The sequence below is a fragment of the Nothobranchius furzeri genome, chromosome 2 (genome assembly GCF_043380555.1).
Source record: "Nothobranchius furzeri strain GRZ-AD chromosome 2, NfurGRZ-RIMD1, whole genome shotgun sequence".
NCBI classification, from domain to species: domain Eukaryota; kingdom Metazoa; phylum Chordata; class Actinopteri; order Cyprinodontiformes; family Nothobranchiidae; genus Nothobranchius; species Nothobranchius furzeri.
In genome coordinates, this window is record NC_091742.1 from 98,310,963 (window position 1) to 98,328,327 (window position 17,365).

General features: G+C 45.0%; 3 protein-coding genes across 7 annotated transcripts in view; 1 reads left to right on the forward strand and 2 right to left on the reverse strand.

Moving 5' to 3' along the window:
• LOC129162178 (oocyte zinc finger protein XlCOF6) overlaps positions 1-17,365 on the forward strand; it is an 849,318-nt gene that overhangs the window by 149,361 nt on the left and 682,592 nt on the right. The window lies entirely within an intron of this gene.
• LOC107373377 (gastrula zinc finger protein XlCGF57.1) overlaps positions 1-17,365 on the reverse strand; it is a 147,227-nt gene that overhangs the window by 100,656 nt on the left and 29,206 nt on the right. The window lies entirely within an intron of this gene.
• LOC129161859 (zinc finger protein 135) overlaps positions 1,563-17,365 on the reverse strand; it is a 185,754-nt gene continuing 169,951 nt past the window's right edge. For all 5 annotated transcript variants that reach the window (XM_070548408.1, XM_070548407.1, XM_070548409.1 and 2 more), the window contains one exon: positions 1,563-5,370. In XM_070548408.1, coding sequence (XP_070404509.1) covers positions 3,683-5,370 — 1,688 coding nt within the window. In that variant the 3' untranslated portion in view covers positions 1,563-3,682. The remainder of the gene's footprint in view (positions 5,371-17,365) is intronic.

Here is a 17,365-nt window from a genome sequence, read left to right on the forward strand (position 1 = left end):
CACTGTTGACCATCACCTGCTCCTGGAGAGGCTGAGAGACTGGGTAGGCCTATCAGGAACTGCTCTGGAGTGGTTCTCCTCTTATCTTTCTGAGTACTCCTTTTCTGCGGCCGTCTCCAAGTTTAGGTCCTTCACCACCTCCCTTACCCATGGTGTCCCACAAGGTTCTGTAATGGGAACTCTGCTCTTCTTCCTCTTCAGCACATCCTGAGCTCCTTCAAAGGAATCTCCTACCATCTTTATTCATATGTTATCTGTTGTGATTTGAAGTTTGTATATTTATATACTGCAATTAAATAATTTAATTACCCGATCTTGTATATTTATACAATCTACATAATCAATCAGAAGTGGTCGTTTTTATCATCAGGGAGTTTACTTCAACACTTTGTATTGACTGAGAGACAAGAAAGAGAGAAAGTTGGGATCCTTTAAGAATCTTTAATTTCTATAATTATAAATTCTTACAATCTACCAGGACTATCTCAATGATGGATGCATATGGATGTAGATGGTTCGGTTTGGTGTGTGTGTTTTGTTCAGAATCTCTAGGCTGAGTAGCGAATCTGGTTGTTTTGACTAGGCTACCACGAGGCTTCAGAAGCTGATGACATGAGCCGCCATTTTGCCGTACCTTAGATGGAGTCTCCCGTGTAGATCAGGAATTGCCAGGTCTCGGACCTTCTGCGATACTGGAGCTGGTTGAGACAGCGGTCACAGCAAACAACGCCCGTCTGAAGGGTCGACTCAGGTGAAGCGGCAGGCGTCAACAAGTTCACTCTTATTTTGAAGGACCGTCGTCTCGTTGGTAAAAACGACGGAAAATCTCCAGCTTGACAGATTTCAGCTCAAAGTAGGAAGTCCAGCTGGCCAGTCTGAACTTCTTAATGATGACGATGGAAATCCTTAGGAACTAGGATGTCCTGGAGCTGAGTTTAATACGTAACTGCTGAAAGTCGGACGTAACGTGGAACTGACTTAAAATGGCGTTGCCTTCTTTTTATATCTCCCAGTTGTTTGGGAATCTTAGTAAACCGGATTGGACTACTTTCATAAACAAACCAGATTCTGCCCTACCACAGGCGAAAGTTCCGATTGGTTGAAAACAATGTGTCATGCGTTTCCAAGGTAATGCATAACAGTGTGTCTGGGCAGCCCTGTTTATTCATTTAAACACATAACTCATGACATCTTTATTTCACAGATCATTCACCTGATTATTAATGATCAACAAATGCTTTGATCAGCTTATCACAAATGAAGTACTTTGATTAACCCATGAAAAGCGTTCTTCTTCTGTTCTTCTGTCTCTTCTCCTGGAATGTAAACATACTGAACCAAGCATCCGACCTTGGCGGTGTTACTGTGTGAAGGGGCAGCTGTTAAGGGCAGACCATCATACTTCCTAACGCTACACATCCAACTGTACATCTTTAAGCCCCATGAGATGTCTAAGTTGCAGCTGTTACACCTGTTACATCAGAGACCTTCATCAGCAATTCCTGATGAAGGTCTCTGACCAAAAGCTTGACCAATTAACTCCTACATCACAGATTGAAGTGTGCAGATTCTTATTTTGTTTATTCCACTTTTTGATCCAGCACCTTTCCCAGATGAGCGGTGACTCCTTCTACTCATTATGTGAACATTAAAATCATACTGCATTCATGTTTAGAGCAACTCTCAAATACCAAATATAATCACAAGTTTCCTTTTATTTTGTCTTTTGTTGCATGTTAAAATATACATTGTAGAAATACTTTGTCTCTTTTTGTTGAATCACCTGTTGCTTGAACTGATATTGAGAACTATCTCACTGAAGTCAAACAAGGCGTGTCTAATGAGACACAGCTGGATTTGTGAAAGTCAACACTGGCTTTCTATTCAAAACCTTCCCCTGTAGAAAATGATTTTGCTTCTCAAGCATTTGTGGAATGCATTTTTTCTGTGTGTGGAGTGCTGTCATCTGGACAGAGAAAAAGAGCAACCACATCTCTGGAACAACGGGTTTTCCTAAAAATCAACAAAATGATCTTAAAAACCCAATTATTTATTAAGAGAAATCTAAATTACAAAAACATATCAAACAAGCTTCCAACAACTGTGATTGACAATCAGAATATGTGCAAAAAGTATCCAAAACATTGTACCCATGATGGCTTGACAGTTATGTTGCAGTATTGACAGTCCGTTTCAGTGGCAGGTCAGGTTGGCTCTATTCACACATGTATCAGCACAGCATGAAACACACGAACAGTTGAGATCTTTTGAACTGGATTTCTGTTCAAACGTTTAGAACAATTCATGTCATGCTATTTGGATGACCTCAGTTTGTAGGAAAATATGAACGAGTTAACAGCTAGTCTGAGATTCACACAAGCTGTTAACGTGTCCATCTCATAGTGCAGGAGTGTCCTGCACTATTGTGGTTTTTGTGATGTATTGTCAGTCAGTTCCATTGTCTTGTCAGAACTGTAGAACCAGCATTTAACTTTTTGTCTCCTAATATTCATATTTAATCTAATTTACTTCAGAGATTGCAAGTTCTGTTGACCTACATACACTTGCTGTTTTGAAAATGCATTCTGCAGCTGGTTTGTATCCTGTTCAGTTCATTTTTTGTTATTCTGCCTGGAATGTATGGTAGCTCACCTGTTCAAAAAGAATATGGTTTTGAAAAGTTTGGTTACACACAGCAATTTCTATTATCAGTATCAGACTACCGGTCTTGTCACTGATATGTAACTTAATATTACAAAAACCTATAAAAAATTGATTAAAACTAATAAAAACTAAACCGAAACTAAAAAGTTGATGAAACTAAAACTAAACAGAACAAAAATAAACTTGAAAATAAAGACTAATGAAAAATGCTAAACAATTAAAATATTGGCCAACCACAGTTTATGTATATTAAAATGTAAAATTTCCAGCTAAGTTAGAATAAACGATTACAAATATCAATGAAAAAAGATTAATTTGTTAATAGACTACATAGAATTTGATTTAAAAAATTAAAAAAATCTCAGTGTGCCTTTAAAAGAGCTTTGAAATTAGTGTATGTGTTCAATGAGTGGGTGACATTTTTTTCAGTGCGGTGGTCTCTAGTAGGATTGAATACCTCGTAAATGGTTCTCAGGGGGAACAAATATACTGTTGCACCATTTCTCAGACCTAAAATTTTCTCACATCAGTGCTGAGCTTTAAACGGCGGGTTTTTGAGTCCTATTTCCTGAAATGTGGACATCTCGCCCCGGATTGGATAACAGCAATGCAACTCTACCACTGACTTGCAACATGGATATTTTATCTCTCAAAAAACACGAGCCTGGAGGACCTTCTGCTTTGAAGTGTAGTTGCTAATGCTGACAGTTAGCTTAAACTAGCCGAGACGTCCACTGCTGATTACCGGATGTTAAAACAACAACAGTCTTCCCTGTCGTGAATCAAAATCGTCGAGTCCATGAATGATAATTCACAGTGTGGCAAAGATCTGTGAGGCTTTTCAAATACATGAGTTTAATCTATTTTCTATCAGAAGCTAATGCAGGAGAAAGGTGTAGGAGACTTTTTTCATGTTCAGCCTGCATGAAAAACTCAGAGTGATCAATTATATTTACAAAAAGAAATTAAAGAAACTATCTGGCTAAATCTCATACAGACAAAACTTGGAAAATACCTTTCACTTGTGTTGAGTTCTCATGTGTTTAGTCAAGATATTACTGGTAGTAAAACATTTACCACAAGTTTTACATGGATATGGCTTCTCACCTGTGTGAGTTCTCATGTGTTTAGTCAAGCTACTACTGGCAGTAAAACATTTACCACAAGTGTTACATGGATATGGCTTCTCACCTGTGTGAGTTCTCATGTGTTTAGTCAAGTCACTACTGGCAGTAAAACATTTACCACAAGTGTTACATGGATATGGCTTCTCACCTGTGTGAGTTCTCATGTGACAAAACAAGTCACTACTGGCAGTGAAACCTTTACTACAAGTGTTACATGGATATGGCTTCTCACCTGTGTGAGTTCTCATGTGTTTAGTCAAGCTACTACTGGCAGTAAAACATTTACCACAAGTGTTACATGGATATGGCTTCTCACCTGTGTGAGTTCTCATGTGTTTAGTCAAGTTACTACTGGCAGTAAAACATTTACCACAAGTTTTACATGGATATGGCTTCTCACCTGTGTGAGTTCTCATGTGTGTAGTCAAGTCACTACTGGCAGTAAAACATTTACCACAAGTGTTACATGGATATGGCTTCTCACCTGTGTGAGTTCTCATGTGATAAATCAAGCCACGCCTGTCACTAAAAAATTTATCACAAGTTTTACATGGATATGGTTTCTCACCTGTGTGAGTTCTCATGTGTTTGGTCAAGATATTGATGTCGGGAAAACATTTACCACAAGTGTTACATGGATGTGGCTTCTCACCTGTGTGAGTTCTCATGTGTGTAGTCAAGTTACTACTGGCAGTAAAACATCTACCACAAGTGTTACATAGATATGGCTTCTCACCTGTGTGAGTTCTCATGTGTTTAGTCAAGGTATTACTGGCAGTAAAACATTTACCACAAGTTTTACATGGATATGGCTTCTCACCTGTGTGAGTTCTCATGTGTTTAGTCAAGTGACCACTGATAGTAAAACATTTACCACAAGTGTTACATGGATATGGCTTCTCACCTGTGTGAGTTCTCATGTGTGTAGTCAAGTTACTACTGGCAGTAAAACATTTACCACAAGTGTTACATAGAAATGGCTTCTCACCTGTGTGAGTTCTCATGTGTTTAGTCAAGTCACTACTGAATATAAAACATTTACCACAAGTGTTACATGGATATGGCTTCTCACCAGTGTGAATTCTCATGTGACGACATAAACAAGACTTGTGACTGAAAGATTTTCCACAGAGCTTACAATAAAATGGCCTCTCACCTATGTGAGCCCTCTTGTGCTTTTTTAGTGTCTGAACATCTACATTGTTTCTGTGATCTTCGCTTCGCAAACGTCTTTTATTACGTGTCAGTTCTTCATTGCTGTTTGATTCGGAGTTTTCTTTCCTGCATCCACCCTGATCTTGGTTCTCTGCTTCTGTAGAATTCTGACTCAAGGGTTGGTTCCTGTTGGGTTCTGGATCATGGCAGTCTGATTCGTTACAAGAAGTCTCTACAAAGGTTACATGTTTTTGCTTCAAAAAGAACTGCCCTTCATGCTGATGGATATAGAATTCTGGCTGGTTATCTGTGATCAGTGGATGTTCTGGTTCCTCCTGGTCCAAACTGGAGGTTGACTCTTGGTCAAAGAGCTTCTGGTCAGTCAGAACCTCTTCTTTTTTCCAGATATGATGCTGTGGAAGTTCTGGACAGGTAAAAAGAAAAAGAAAAATGTTGAGTAATGTGGCAATTAAAAATGTTCCAATGAAGGCAGGAAGTTCAGGGCTCTAGAATAGGATGATTCTGGTCACAAATGTGACTCAATTTCTCAATGGTGCACCTACATATCTACACTCAGGTTTCACCAGACGAATAGTTAGAGAGATGCTGGTCTGTCAGAACCTTCTACTGTGGAAGCTCTGGACAAGTTAAAATAAAACTGGAAAACGTTGAGTGACGTAACAATTACAAAAAGAATATATATATATATATATATATATATATATATATATATATATATATATATATATATATACCTCCTCCTTGAACCGTCACCTTATCGTGGTGGAGGAGATTGAGTGCCCAAATGATCCTAGGAGCTATGTTGTCTGGGGCACTTTGTGCCCCTGGTAGGGTCTCCCATGAAAAATTGGTCTCAGGTGAAGGGTGAGACAAAGAAAGGTTCAGAGGAATTTTCATGGATGTAAATTCAAGGAGTCGGAGAACCCGGCCCGGAGGGTTAACGGGGTCCCACCCAGGAGCCAGGCCTGGGGTTGGGGTCCGTGAGCAAGCGCCTGATGGCCGGGCTTTCGCCCATGGGGCCCGGCCGGGCCCAGTCCGAACCGGATACATGGGCTCATCCAACTGTGGACCCACCACCCGCAGGAGGAACATGAAGGGTCCGGTGCAGTGTGGATCGGGTGGCAGACCGAGGCGGGAGTCTTGGCGGTCCGATCCCCGGACAAGGAAACTGGTTTTTGGGACATGGAACATCACCTCGCTTTTTGTTAGCCCCAAGACTCTCTGCCTGTGTGTTGGGGTTTACCCCGGGGGACGAGAGGGTAGCTTCCCAGCGCCTTCGGGTCGGGGAACGGGTCCTGACTGTTGTTTGTGCTTATGGGCCAAATATCAGTTCAGAGTACCCACCCTTTTTGGAGTCCCTGGGATGAGTGCTAGATAGTGCTCCATCAGGGGACTCCATTGTTCTGCTGGGGGACTTCAATGCTCACGTGGGCAATGGCAGCTTGACCTGGAGGGGTGTGATTGGGAGGAACGGCCCACCTGATCTGAACTCGAGTGGTGCTTCGTTATTGGACTTCTGTGCAAGCCGCAGTTTGGCCATAACGAACACTATGTTCAAACATAAATTTGCCCATCGGTACACTTGGTACCAGGGCAGCCTAGGTCGCAGGTTGATGATAGACTTTGTAGTCGTATCATCTGACCTGCGGCCATATGTTTTGGACACCCGAGTGAAGAGAGGAGGAGAGGAACGGAGCTGTCAACTGATCACCACCCGGTGGTGAGTTGGATCAGATGCCAGGAGAAGATGCCGCATAGACCTGGCAGATCCAAATGCATAGAGGGTCTGCTGGGAACGCCTGGCAGAAAAACCTGTTTTCTGACGGTCTTCAACTCCCACCTCCGGCAGAGCTTTGACCGCATCCCGAGAGCAGTGGGGGACATTGACTCCGAGTGGGCCTTGTTCTGCTCTGCGATTGTTGAGGCGGCTGTTGCTAGCTGTGGTCACGAGGTGGCCGGTGCCAGTCGTGGTGGCAACCCCCGTACCCGCTGGTGGACACCAGAGGTTCAGGGAGCCGTCAGGCTGAAGGAGGCCTAAAGGGCGTTGCTGGCCTGTGGGTCTCCAGAGGCAGCAGACAGGTACTGGATAGTCAAGCGGGGTGCAGTAGGTGCAGTTGCTGAGGCGAAATCTCGGGTGAGGGTGGGGTTTGGTGAGGCCATGGAGAAAGACTATCGATCGGCTCCAAAGGTGTTCTGGCAAACTGTCCGGCGCCTCAGGACAGGAAGGCAGCAACTCGCTCACACTGTTTACAGTGGGGATGGGGAGCAGCTGACGTCAACTGGGGCTATAGTCGGAGGGTGGAAGGAATACTTTAAGGAGTTCCTCAATCCCACCTACGAGCATTCCGAGGAGGAACCAGAGCCGGGAGACCTGGGGATGGACTGTCCAATCTCGGGGGCAGAAGTTGCTGAGGTAGTTAAACAACTACACAGCAGCAGAGCCCCGGAGGCGGATGAGATTCGTCCTGGGTATCTCAAGGCTAAGGATGTTGTAGGGCTGTCGTGGTTGACACGTCTCTGCAACATTGCGTGGTCATCGGGGGCAGTTCCTGTGGAGTGGAAGACCGAGGTGGTGGTCCCCATCTTTAAGAAGGGTGACCTGAGGGTGTGTTCCAACTATAGGGGGATCACACTCCTCAGCCTCCCTGGAAAGGTCTACTCCAAGGTACTGGAGAGGAGGGTCAGATCGATAGTTGAATCTCAGATTGAGGAAGAGCAATGTGGTTTTCGTCCTGGCCGTGAAACTGTGGACCAGCTCTATACCCTTGCAAGGGTGATAGAGGGGGCATGGGAGTTTGCCCAACCAATCCACATGTGTTTTGTGGATTTGGAGAAGGCTTATGACTGTGTCCCCAGGGGCACCCTGTGGGGGATGCTCCAGGAGTATGGGGTGGGTGGCTTTCTGTTAAGGGCAATTTAGTCCCTTTACCAGAGGAGCGTGAGTTTGGTCCGCATAGTCGGTAGTAAGTCGAACCTGTTTCCGGTGAGGGTTGGACTCCGCCAGGGCTACCCTTTGTCACCGGTTCTGTTCATTACCTTTATGGACAGAATTTCTATGTGAAGCCGTGGTGTGGAGTGTGACGAGTTTGGTGGCAGGAGAATCTCGTCTCTGCTTTTTGTGGATGATGTGGTCCTCCTAGCTTCATCCAGCTCTGACCTTCAGCTCTTGCTGGGTAGGTTCGCGGCCGAGTGTGAAGGGGCTGGGATGAGGATCAGCACCTCCAAATCTGAGACTGTGGTTCTCGACCCGAAAAGGGTGGCTTGCCAACTCCGGGTCGGGGGAGAGGTCCTACCTCAAGTGGAGGAGTTTAAGTATCTCGGGGTCTTGTTCACAAGTGAGGGTAGGAGGGATCGGGAGATCGACAGGCGGATTGGTTCAGTGTTCCATTACAATAATGGCGAGCCTTTGCCAGATATTTATAAATTTTAAAACACTTTGTGTCAAGTTTGAGACATATTTAAACTCTTTAAACCTTTAAAACAAAAAAAGAAAGTTGATGTTCTGGTCTGAAATGAGGCGATCTCGTAATCAGCCACTTGAGAGCAGCATCTCCATTTAAAGTAAAGGGGGGTTGGCGTCAGTCATCCTCCAGAGGAGGCGCTGTTTCATCTCAAACCACCCTAAGGCTGACGTGGCATATAGAAGCCATTTTGAGCTTAGCACTGAAGGATCTTTCCCTGTCTTTTAAGGTGAATACTGCTTATTTTCATGTCCTTTCTCTAGTGTTCGTGGCACTGTGTACAATTTATTGTGTAACAGGAGATATAGAAATATCCCCGCTGGAAGTCCGCTTCCCTCGGTGGCCGCCTGATCCCCGGCTTACCAACCTGTTTTAGCTTACTACCATCAAACCGTTAATAACTAAGCTTTTAACACGGAAGAGCGTCTCTGCAAACACGAACTGCAAACTCTATAGTCCGAATAATAACGACAACGCTCACGAACGTTTTAGTTGCTCGGACTGATCCGATCCAGCTGGATTGGATTGTTTATAACCTGGTTGCTCCAGGCCCCCGCGCTAGCTTAGCATAACAGTGCTAACTAGTGGTACCCGGTAAAGACAGTGGTATACGCGTGCCGACAACCTGTCAAGCCATTTTGACGCAGCATTTCTGCGTCCCAAAATACGCTACGCCTAAATGCCGAACTCGTTCGTGCAATTTTAGCGGTGGTTTTATTCACTTTTTGTGTTTAAAGCTTCCCGGTGACGTCATCGAACGCCACCATTTTGGAAGAGTCCGGGCGAACACACGGTGACGTCAGCACCCCGCCCGCACCCACCAACGGTGCTCTGCCGCCATCTGGCGGATTTTTCTGTTCATTACATTCATTTTGGTGAAAAAGTCATTTTTATTTGGAAAAAATGTCTGAAGAAGAGATATTAACCCTTCACTCACTGGGAAGACAAGTGATTGATGCAGTGGAGTCTGTGGTAGGACAGGCAAGCTTGTCTGATCACAGCTACGCTGAAGGTTTGCAGGAACACCAAGCTGATGAACTGATGAAATTATTGCAAACTAAGATTGAAAATCTGCCCAGCTCAAGTAAACCTCTTAAATCATCTGCCCGCACAGAGTCCCTGGTGGAGTTCGCAGTATTGTTAGCTAACCTCTGGGACAGAGAAGTAAATGCTCATATGGAGGCACAAGGTAAAATGCGTGCTCTTCTTGAACAGCCAAAAGGTGAAACAAGTGGTGCTAACACCGAGAAGCTGAGCGATGCTCGAAAACAACTAACCGAAGCCCAAGACCAGCTATCAGCAGCTCTGACAGAGACTGAAAATGTGTTAGATGACAAGACTCAGCTGGAAGAGAAAATTACCATCTTGGAAAAGGAGAGATACGATTCAAAATATGATGTCAACATGCTTAAAGCTCAGGTAGCACGAGAGACTGACCTGGAGTATTTACAATCAGTTTTCTGCACTCATAAGAGCAAAACAGAAATCACTCCAGCAACCTCCTCCTTTTCGACCTCCATCACCCCTTCCTCCTCCAGCTGTTGCAGTGGCTGCTCTACCTCCGGCTGTGAGTGCGGCTGGTTGAGGTGCATCTGCTGCAGCAGGAAGAGGACATTTCTCACTACCTCCTCCGCTGGCTGATGCTATGTGTGCTGTTCCACTGGCTGGTGGAAGTGCACCTGCAGACGCAGGAAGGGGACATTTACCTCCGGCTTTTCAGCCAAACCAGTTTGTGCCACCTCCAGCCCCTCATCCGGGCTACCCGGCTCCTCAGCCGGCCCATCCGTTCCCACCTCCAGCCCCTCATCCTGGATAGCCGCCTCCAGCCATCCGTGTACCCGCCTCCAGTCCATCCGTTCCCGCCTCCAGCCCAACCGATCGCACCTGTGCCCATAGATGACATCTACAGGATGTCTCGGAGCATCAAGAAATTCAGCCCTCAACCAGGTAAGTCGTACCCGGTTGACGCATATCTGAGCGACCTCAGACATCACTTTCAGCGATGTCCAGGAATGACCCTGGAGGACAAGATTTTTCTGATAAGGTTGACCTCCGATTGCATGGGCAGAGCCGGATTAAATAAATGGACTACACCAGGCAGGCTGCATTTTTTGGGCCCCCCCTCCATCGATGTTATTTTATGAAATGAAATCTGAAACTTACCAAAGTTACTAATAAAAGTTCATTCATATTTTTGTTTGTATGCCAAAATAAGTCATGTGTTGTATGTTAAACATTCTATCAGACTATTTTTTGATATTAATAATTTATACGTCATTATCCATCTGTATTAAATGCTAATAAATTATCCTCATCTTATCTATTGGGAGTGTCATTGTTAAGGCAGTAGTACCAGTAAATAACCACCAGGTGTCATTAAATTAATCAACACATTTAATTAAAAACATTTTCTGCAAAATACAATAACGTACAACATTTATAAATGTTGACAAATTAATCACATAATGGTTGAAAGACATTCAAGAAGAAATAGATGAATTTGAATGTACTGAAGCATGTTTAAAGGCGCAAAAATAAACTATAAACACGCAGCTTGAATTATTACAGTATAAATTTTATACAATCTATAATCTTAAAAGAAAGTATTTTAATAAAATGAAAACATTATCTTAAGTTTTGATCTTGCTTTATAATCATTCAGGCTGTTATTGCCTCTGCTGAATCAGAAATTCTGTGTGAATTTTCTGAATGTGAACTTATTGTTTGTTTTGCTGTTTGACCATTAATAAAACATATTAGAAAAATAATTAATAAAACCGGCAACACTTACCTAAGAAACAATTTACCATGCTCCACTCCGGGATAATCTTCAGCCTTCCAGCATCACAGGCCTCAGTCACAGCAGAAACACGTCTAAAGAAATGTTCCTTGGTTAAGCTTCGGTTTATGTCTCCATATTTCCTCTGTGATGCAGAGAAATATCCAATATTTTGAGAGGGATGGTTTAGTGCAAAGTAGTCATGCATCCTGTCATCAATTTGGTACCACTTTGCAGGATCAGATGGGTAGCTTGTTAATACCCTTTCTGGGTCTAGAGGCTCCTGCTGACAGCCTCTGCTGACCCTTGCAGCAGGCTGCTGTAAGACTATATTGGGCTCACTTCTGGCTGGCTGCTGTTCTTCCAGTTCGTCCTTCTGTGACAGCGTTGATGTTGACGGCATTGGCGCCACAGCGTCTTCCATCGCATTTCCCGCTGCATCTTCGGGCCGTGTCTGCTCCGGGTCTTGCTCGGGCTCAGCATCTGGCTCTGCTGACTCGAGCAGGTTCACAGCTGTTGGACGGCTGCCCAAGCAGCCCGACAGAAACTTCTGTAAAGCCCCCCGCTGTCTCTTCTTTTGTTCCTCTTTATTTTTTTTCTTTTTACGTCTTGCCACACCCGAAAGCATCGTGACAGTGGGCCTACTCCAAAACACCTGCTAGCTTTGTTGTGTCCCGCTCTGACTCTGACCGCTTCTCTGACGTCCTTAATTGGGTGGTGCCCAAGTTGTAGGCTACAGTCATGGCCTGGCGTTAATGTGACATAGCTAATGTAACAGTTTATGGTTAAGATAAACATTTTCACTATTTTTAGTTAATTAATAAATATTGAAATAAATTGTAGATAGGAGTCCTATCCACAAATGCTGTCATAGGACATTTGTATATTTTATTTTAATTAATTTATTTTTAATTTTGTCCCTCTGTCTGGGCCCCATCCAACCAATCAGGCCCTAGGCACGTGCCTACTTTGCCTTTGCATTAATCCGGCTCTGGGCGTGGGTTCGCTTATTGATCGCTAGCGTAATTTAATCGCGAATGATTACGAAAAGCTGGAAGCTGCGGTTCGGAAAGAGTTCACCTACAATTCACAGGAGGCTGGCATACAGTTAGCTTTGTGAGTCAAACAGAGTCGTACTGAAGACCCTCAAGTCTTCTATCAATGCCTCTTCAACATGTACTTTGGTACGGAATGCAAGGATGGGATGGAAGAGGAAAAATGTTTTAAGGGACTATTCCTTGAGAATCTACATGCCCAGTATAGCTCATACATGGGTATCGTAGACCCTAAAACCACACACATGGATGAGCTCAGAAGAATGGCGAGCTGTGCCTTAGAGGTCGAGCAGTCCATCAGTTCTGGCGGAGGAGGAAAAATCCATCTCGCTGCGACTCGAGTGTACTGCATCTGGAACTCATAAAAATAAAAACCAAAAAGCTGGACCCAAACAACTGGCCCAAAAACCTAATAACAACCCCAAGCCAAAAGGCTTTCCAAATAACAAGCCTAAAAATCCAAACAGACCCCGAACCCCTCCACCTAGGAGGGGACCCCAAGTCAGCACGACCGGGCCGCGATAAGCATCATGTTTCTTTCAGAGAAAAAAGAGGTTCGCCAGGCTCCTACAGGAGATAGTCACCTCGCCCAAGCGAGAGACACACTCCTTCGGGCCAAAAACCACCGCGTAACCCTCGCAAGGACTGCAGTCCTGCCCCAAGGCCGAGAACTGATTCTGGGAGTCGATCTCCAGACAAAATTCGTGCACTGGGACATACTTCTTGACCTGCTGAAAGCAGGGACGGAATGTGAGTCGGTTCTGTGCATCTCTGCGGTAGAACCTCCTCAACCTGCCTGTGGCTCGGTTGTGGAAGCAGGTCCTGCAGAGGCGACACCTGCCACAACGGTGCATTCATCGACACCTGAGGTCTCGGTGACACCTGCTGTGGTTGCTTCTGTTGGCGCTAGTACTCTAGCACCCACAGAACCTGCAACCAGACCTAGCCAACCTAGCTCACTGATCAGACTTCCACGAAGAGTTCTCTGCAGTATCATCCAACGTGGTCCTATGGATAAACCTCCCATTCCGGTGACCCTGGAGGGGGCGCTGGACTGTGAGGGTCTCCTGGACATGGGTGCAGATCATACCATCATGTCCAGCTCTCTCTGGGAGCAGGTCCGCATGGCTGCAGCTGCACAGGGTCGCATCTTAGGACTCACGCCCTGCGTTAAGCAGATCCATCTGTTCTATGCAGACCGAGTACCCTTGTCGAACGTGGTGACCATCAACTTCACAGTGGGAGACATGTATGTGAGCCATCCAGTGTTTGTGACTAACATCGAAGCGTTTCCTTTCGTAGTGGGAGGAGACTAGGGATGCACCGATGGATCGGCATTTGATCCCTAACGGCCGATAGCGCCCCTATCGGTTTTGATCGGAGTTTTCAAAATAGATCAAAGCAGACTGATCAGGTAGGGTTGTCACAGTAACCGGTGTAGCAGCAAACCCTGGTAAAAAAAAGTTGACAATAATAATAACCGTCTTGTTTTAAAAAAAATATATATTATCTCTGTGGATTACCGTGGCTGCGGTGTAGGCACGGTGACCCTTACCAGCCATCATCTGCTGAAGTTGCCGGCGGCACATGCGCGCTTTGTTGTTTACAACCAAAACTTTCTTGAAGCTAAAGCTGAAATAATGGCCAAAGGAGGAGACGGCAGCGCTCAGGAGGACATTTTTCATCCCTCAAAGAAGACAAAGTGAGAAGTACGGGCATCTGTCGGATATTTGAAGAATGCTGAGGGACAGTTGATAGAAGACGGCTATCCTGTTTGCAGCACGTGCAGAAAAAGTGTCTGTGAAAGGCAGCAACGCTTCAAATCTCATGACACATCTGCGTGACCATCACCCACAACTCTACAGTCAACGCAAGGCAAGCTAACGTTAGCGTTTTAGCTAAAATGCGTTATCCGAGGATTTGGGTTGAGGGAGAATGCAACGAGTCGCTATAAAGCAGCCGCAGCGCCGCTACCTGCATATAAACCGTGTCGCGGACACCCCCATGTTGAAATGATGCTATGCGTTACGGGGCTCCTAGGGGCTGATAAGAGTTGGTCTCTCTCCGAGAATAATTATGAATTTAACAATGATTACTGCCTGATGACATTTTAACACATCTGCAAAGCTCACTGGAAGGACACAAACCGAGGACAATATTTTCCTGATAAAGGGTTTATTACTCAAGTAAGGATAAAAAAGTATCTGATTAGAAGGCTACTTGAGTACTGAGTATCATCTGATCTAATATTTTTAAAATGATGACATCAAACAGACAAAAAATAAGTTATGGGCAAATATTGGTATTTTAAAGACTAAAGGGGGAAAATGTAAACAAATAAACAACATAATTACCAAATAACACATTTTAGGCAAAATTTAGACACAAACTGAGGACAATATTTTCCTGACATACAGGTTTATTTAATTGTGTGAAAATGTAGCACGTTTAAAAAAAATGCCGCGATAATAACGAAAATCGTGGTAATTTTGGTCACAATAACCGTGAGGTTAAATTTTTACACCGTGACAACCCTAATACAGACCATTTTAGATTAGGTTACAATTCCTTTATTCCCAGATTATGTAGTTTGTAGCACTCATTATAATGTTGTCGAAAATTTCTGGCCAATCCACGTGATCAGTATCGGTGATCAGCATTCTTTGATATCGGTATCGGTGATCGGCAGCAAAAAACCTGATCGGTTCATCCCTAGAGGAGACCTGCTCTGATGCCTTGGAGCCAGCATTTCACTCAAGGATTCGACACTCCAAACTCGGGTGACTCAACCGACGCCCTTGGCGTCCCTTGGGCACCTCATTGCATGTTCAGGCGGTGACAAAATCAACAGAACCGTCAACCTGGTCAATCAATCCAGTACCAGTAAGGTCAGTGACATCCAGAGAGTCTGCGTAGTCTCTGCAACATCACTCCACACGGAGGTGGGGAAAACACCTACCCTAGTGGGAGTTGGCGGTTGCAGTGACACACCACCTGAGACTCCGCACCCTCCGGTGGAGACATCACCTGCCAAAGGGGGGACTGAGAGTGGCACTGATACTCGGCTGAAGCCCAGAAACTTGCGGTGGGGACTCCCCCTGCCGAAGGACAGGCTGATGACGTCGCTGACGTTACTGCGCTACAGCAGGCGCTGGTGACCTTTAGCCCAGAGGTTGGTGACCCACCTACCGAAGGCGAGGGGGTCCGGTGCCCTGTACCACCACTGGTTGACCCCGATCTCTCTGACTGCACCTGCGCGTCGACCGAGGGCCCTCCGGAGCCTCCACCTGCGCCGAACCCTCGCAAGGCAGCACCAGTCTACAACTTACAATGTCCCTGGTTTCTATTTTCAGGTCTGATAAAATAGGTTTTGTTAGTCGTGTGTTTCGGGGTGCTATCAACCGCAGTTGATATCCATCCACAGCCACCTCCAACGCGCCTGTATGAACCTGGGCCCTCTTCGGGTATCGCACTCCGAGACCGCCCAGGTCTACTAATGACTAACTCTCATCTATTTACACAAAAGTTCTTCGTCAAATTCAACCCCGCTATGACGTGTACTGATAAGATGAAGAATGCCTTCGGCAACCTCTCGGAAACGGGGGAACACTGGGCTCGTACCATGACACAGCATGCAGTAGCTGATGTCAGTCACATTCTTAGGCAGGCACATAAGTACACAGTTTCAAACAGTGAACTTTCCGGTACCAGCAGAAGACCAAAGCGATTCCTGGACGGACTTTTCTCAGTTGCTAATACAATTGGCAATCTTTTAAACTTCGGATTCTCTTCAGTCAACTCGGTTGAGATTAACACAGTTCGTCGACACGTTGATAAGCTTAGCAGAGAATATCCGGATCTGCGTAAGCAGGTACTGCAGCAGCGGTGCGCCCTGAGACAGCTGGGCACGTCTGAAAAACAAACTATGGTGGTACTCAACACTCATAGTGACATTTTGCGTAAAAAAAACTTCAGCTGTGAATGAGTTGCATTCCTTTGTGAATGTTGATTATGCTCATACACAGATACTGACCGCTTGCCTGGTCAACTATGGTCGGGACGTGAGCGCCTCGATCGACCTTCTCCCCTTGGGGAGGATTCCTCTGTACTAGGGCTGCTCGATTATGGCAAAAATAATAATCACGATTATGGTGACTGAAATTGAGATCACGATCATTTAGGACGATTTTTCAAATTATGTTGATTTTATTTGTTTTTATTCAGTCATAAAATTGCTCAGGTCACAATCAGGACAAAAATAAGAAACAAGATGATCACTAAAATAACCCCTGATTCCCAGTATAAAAAGACCAATATACTTATAGCTCATAGTCAAGGGCTATAGACCTTGGTTTAACTCATTTAAACTAACTCATTTAAGTCTAACCAGTACAGACTAGAGCCCTAGGCCCTTGGGTCGGCCCGGCCCGACAGCCCTCGGGCCGGGCTTCGGGCCAACGACTGTGTAATTACCTCGGACACGGGCGCCTTTATTTTTAATCGAATTCATACAAAAAATTTAAACACAAACGCAGCAGTAGAGCCCTGCGCGGGACTGTTTTATTCACCCCGCTCCTGCCCGCTCCTGCTGAATTTCTGACCATTACCGCCTGCAACTGCAACGTGTATGTTACACTCCCGCACCTGTAGCGTGCATGTCTACTCCCGCCCGCAACCGCAAAACTCGGAGAAATTATTACCTCACAATAAAAGAGATGTATTGAGTTTGCGTCCGCTCTGGTCCTGGAGAAAACATGTCACAACCCGCGGCTCTTCCATCCATCTGATGCGGCTCTCTGTGCTTGTAAAATAATGAATGGCTATTTAAATAAAATGCTTTATATTTTACTGAATTAATTTTATATATGTAAGTCAATTCTATGTAAAGATTGTCTACGTAAACCTGAACAGTTCCAACCCGGTCTTACTGTGAGACCGGGTTGACGGGTCACGCTTGTGCGTAATCATAGGCGCTTCCTGAGCTGAAGAGGATGTGAGATTCTGGGCTTCTCCTCAGACGGCTCCTGGATGTGTCGCCACATTGGAGACAGGAACAAGCACTATTCAGCCAAAGTTTCATAATCAGGGAACATTTTCTAAATG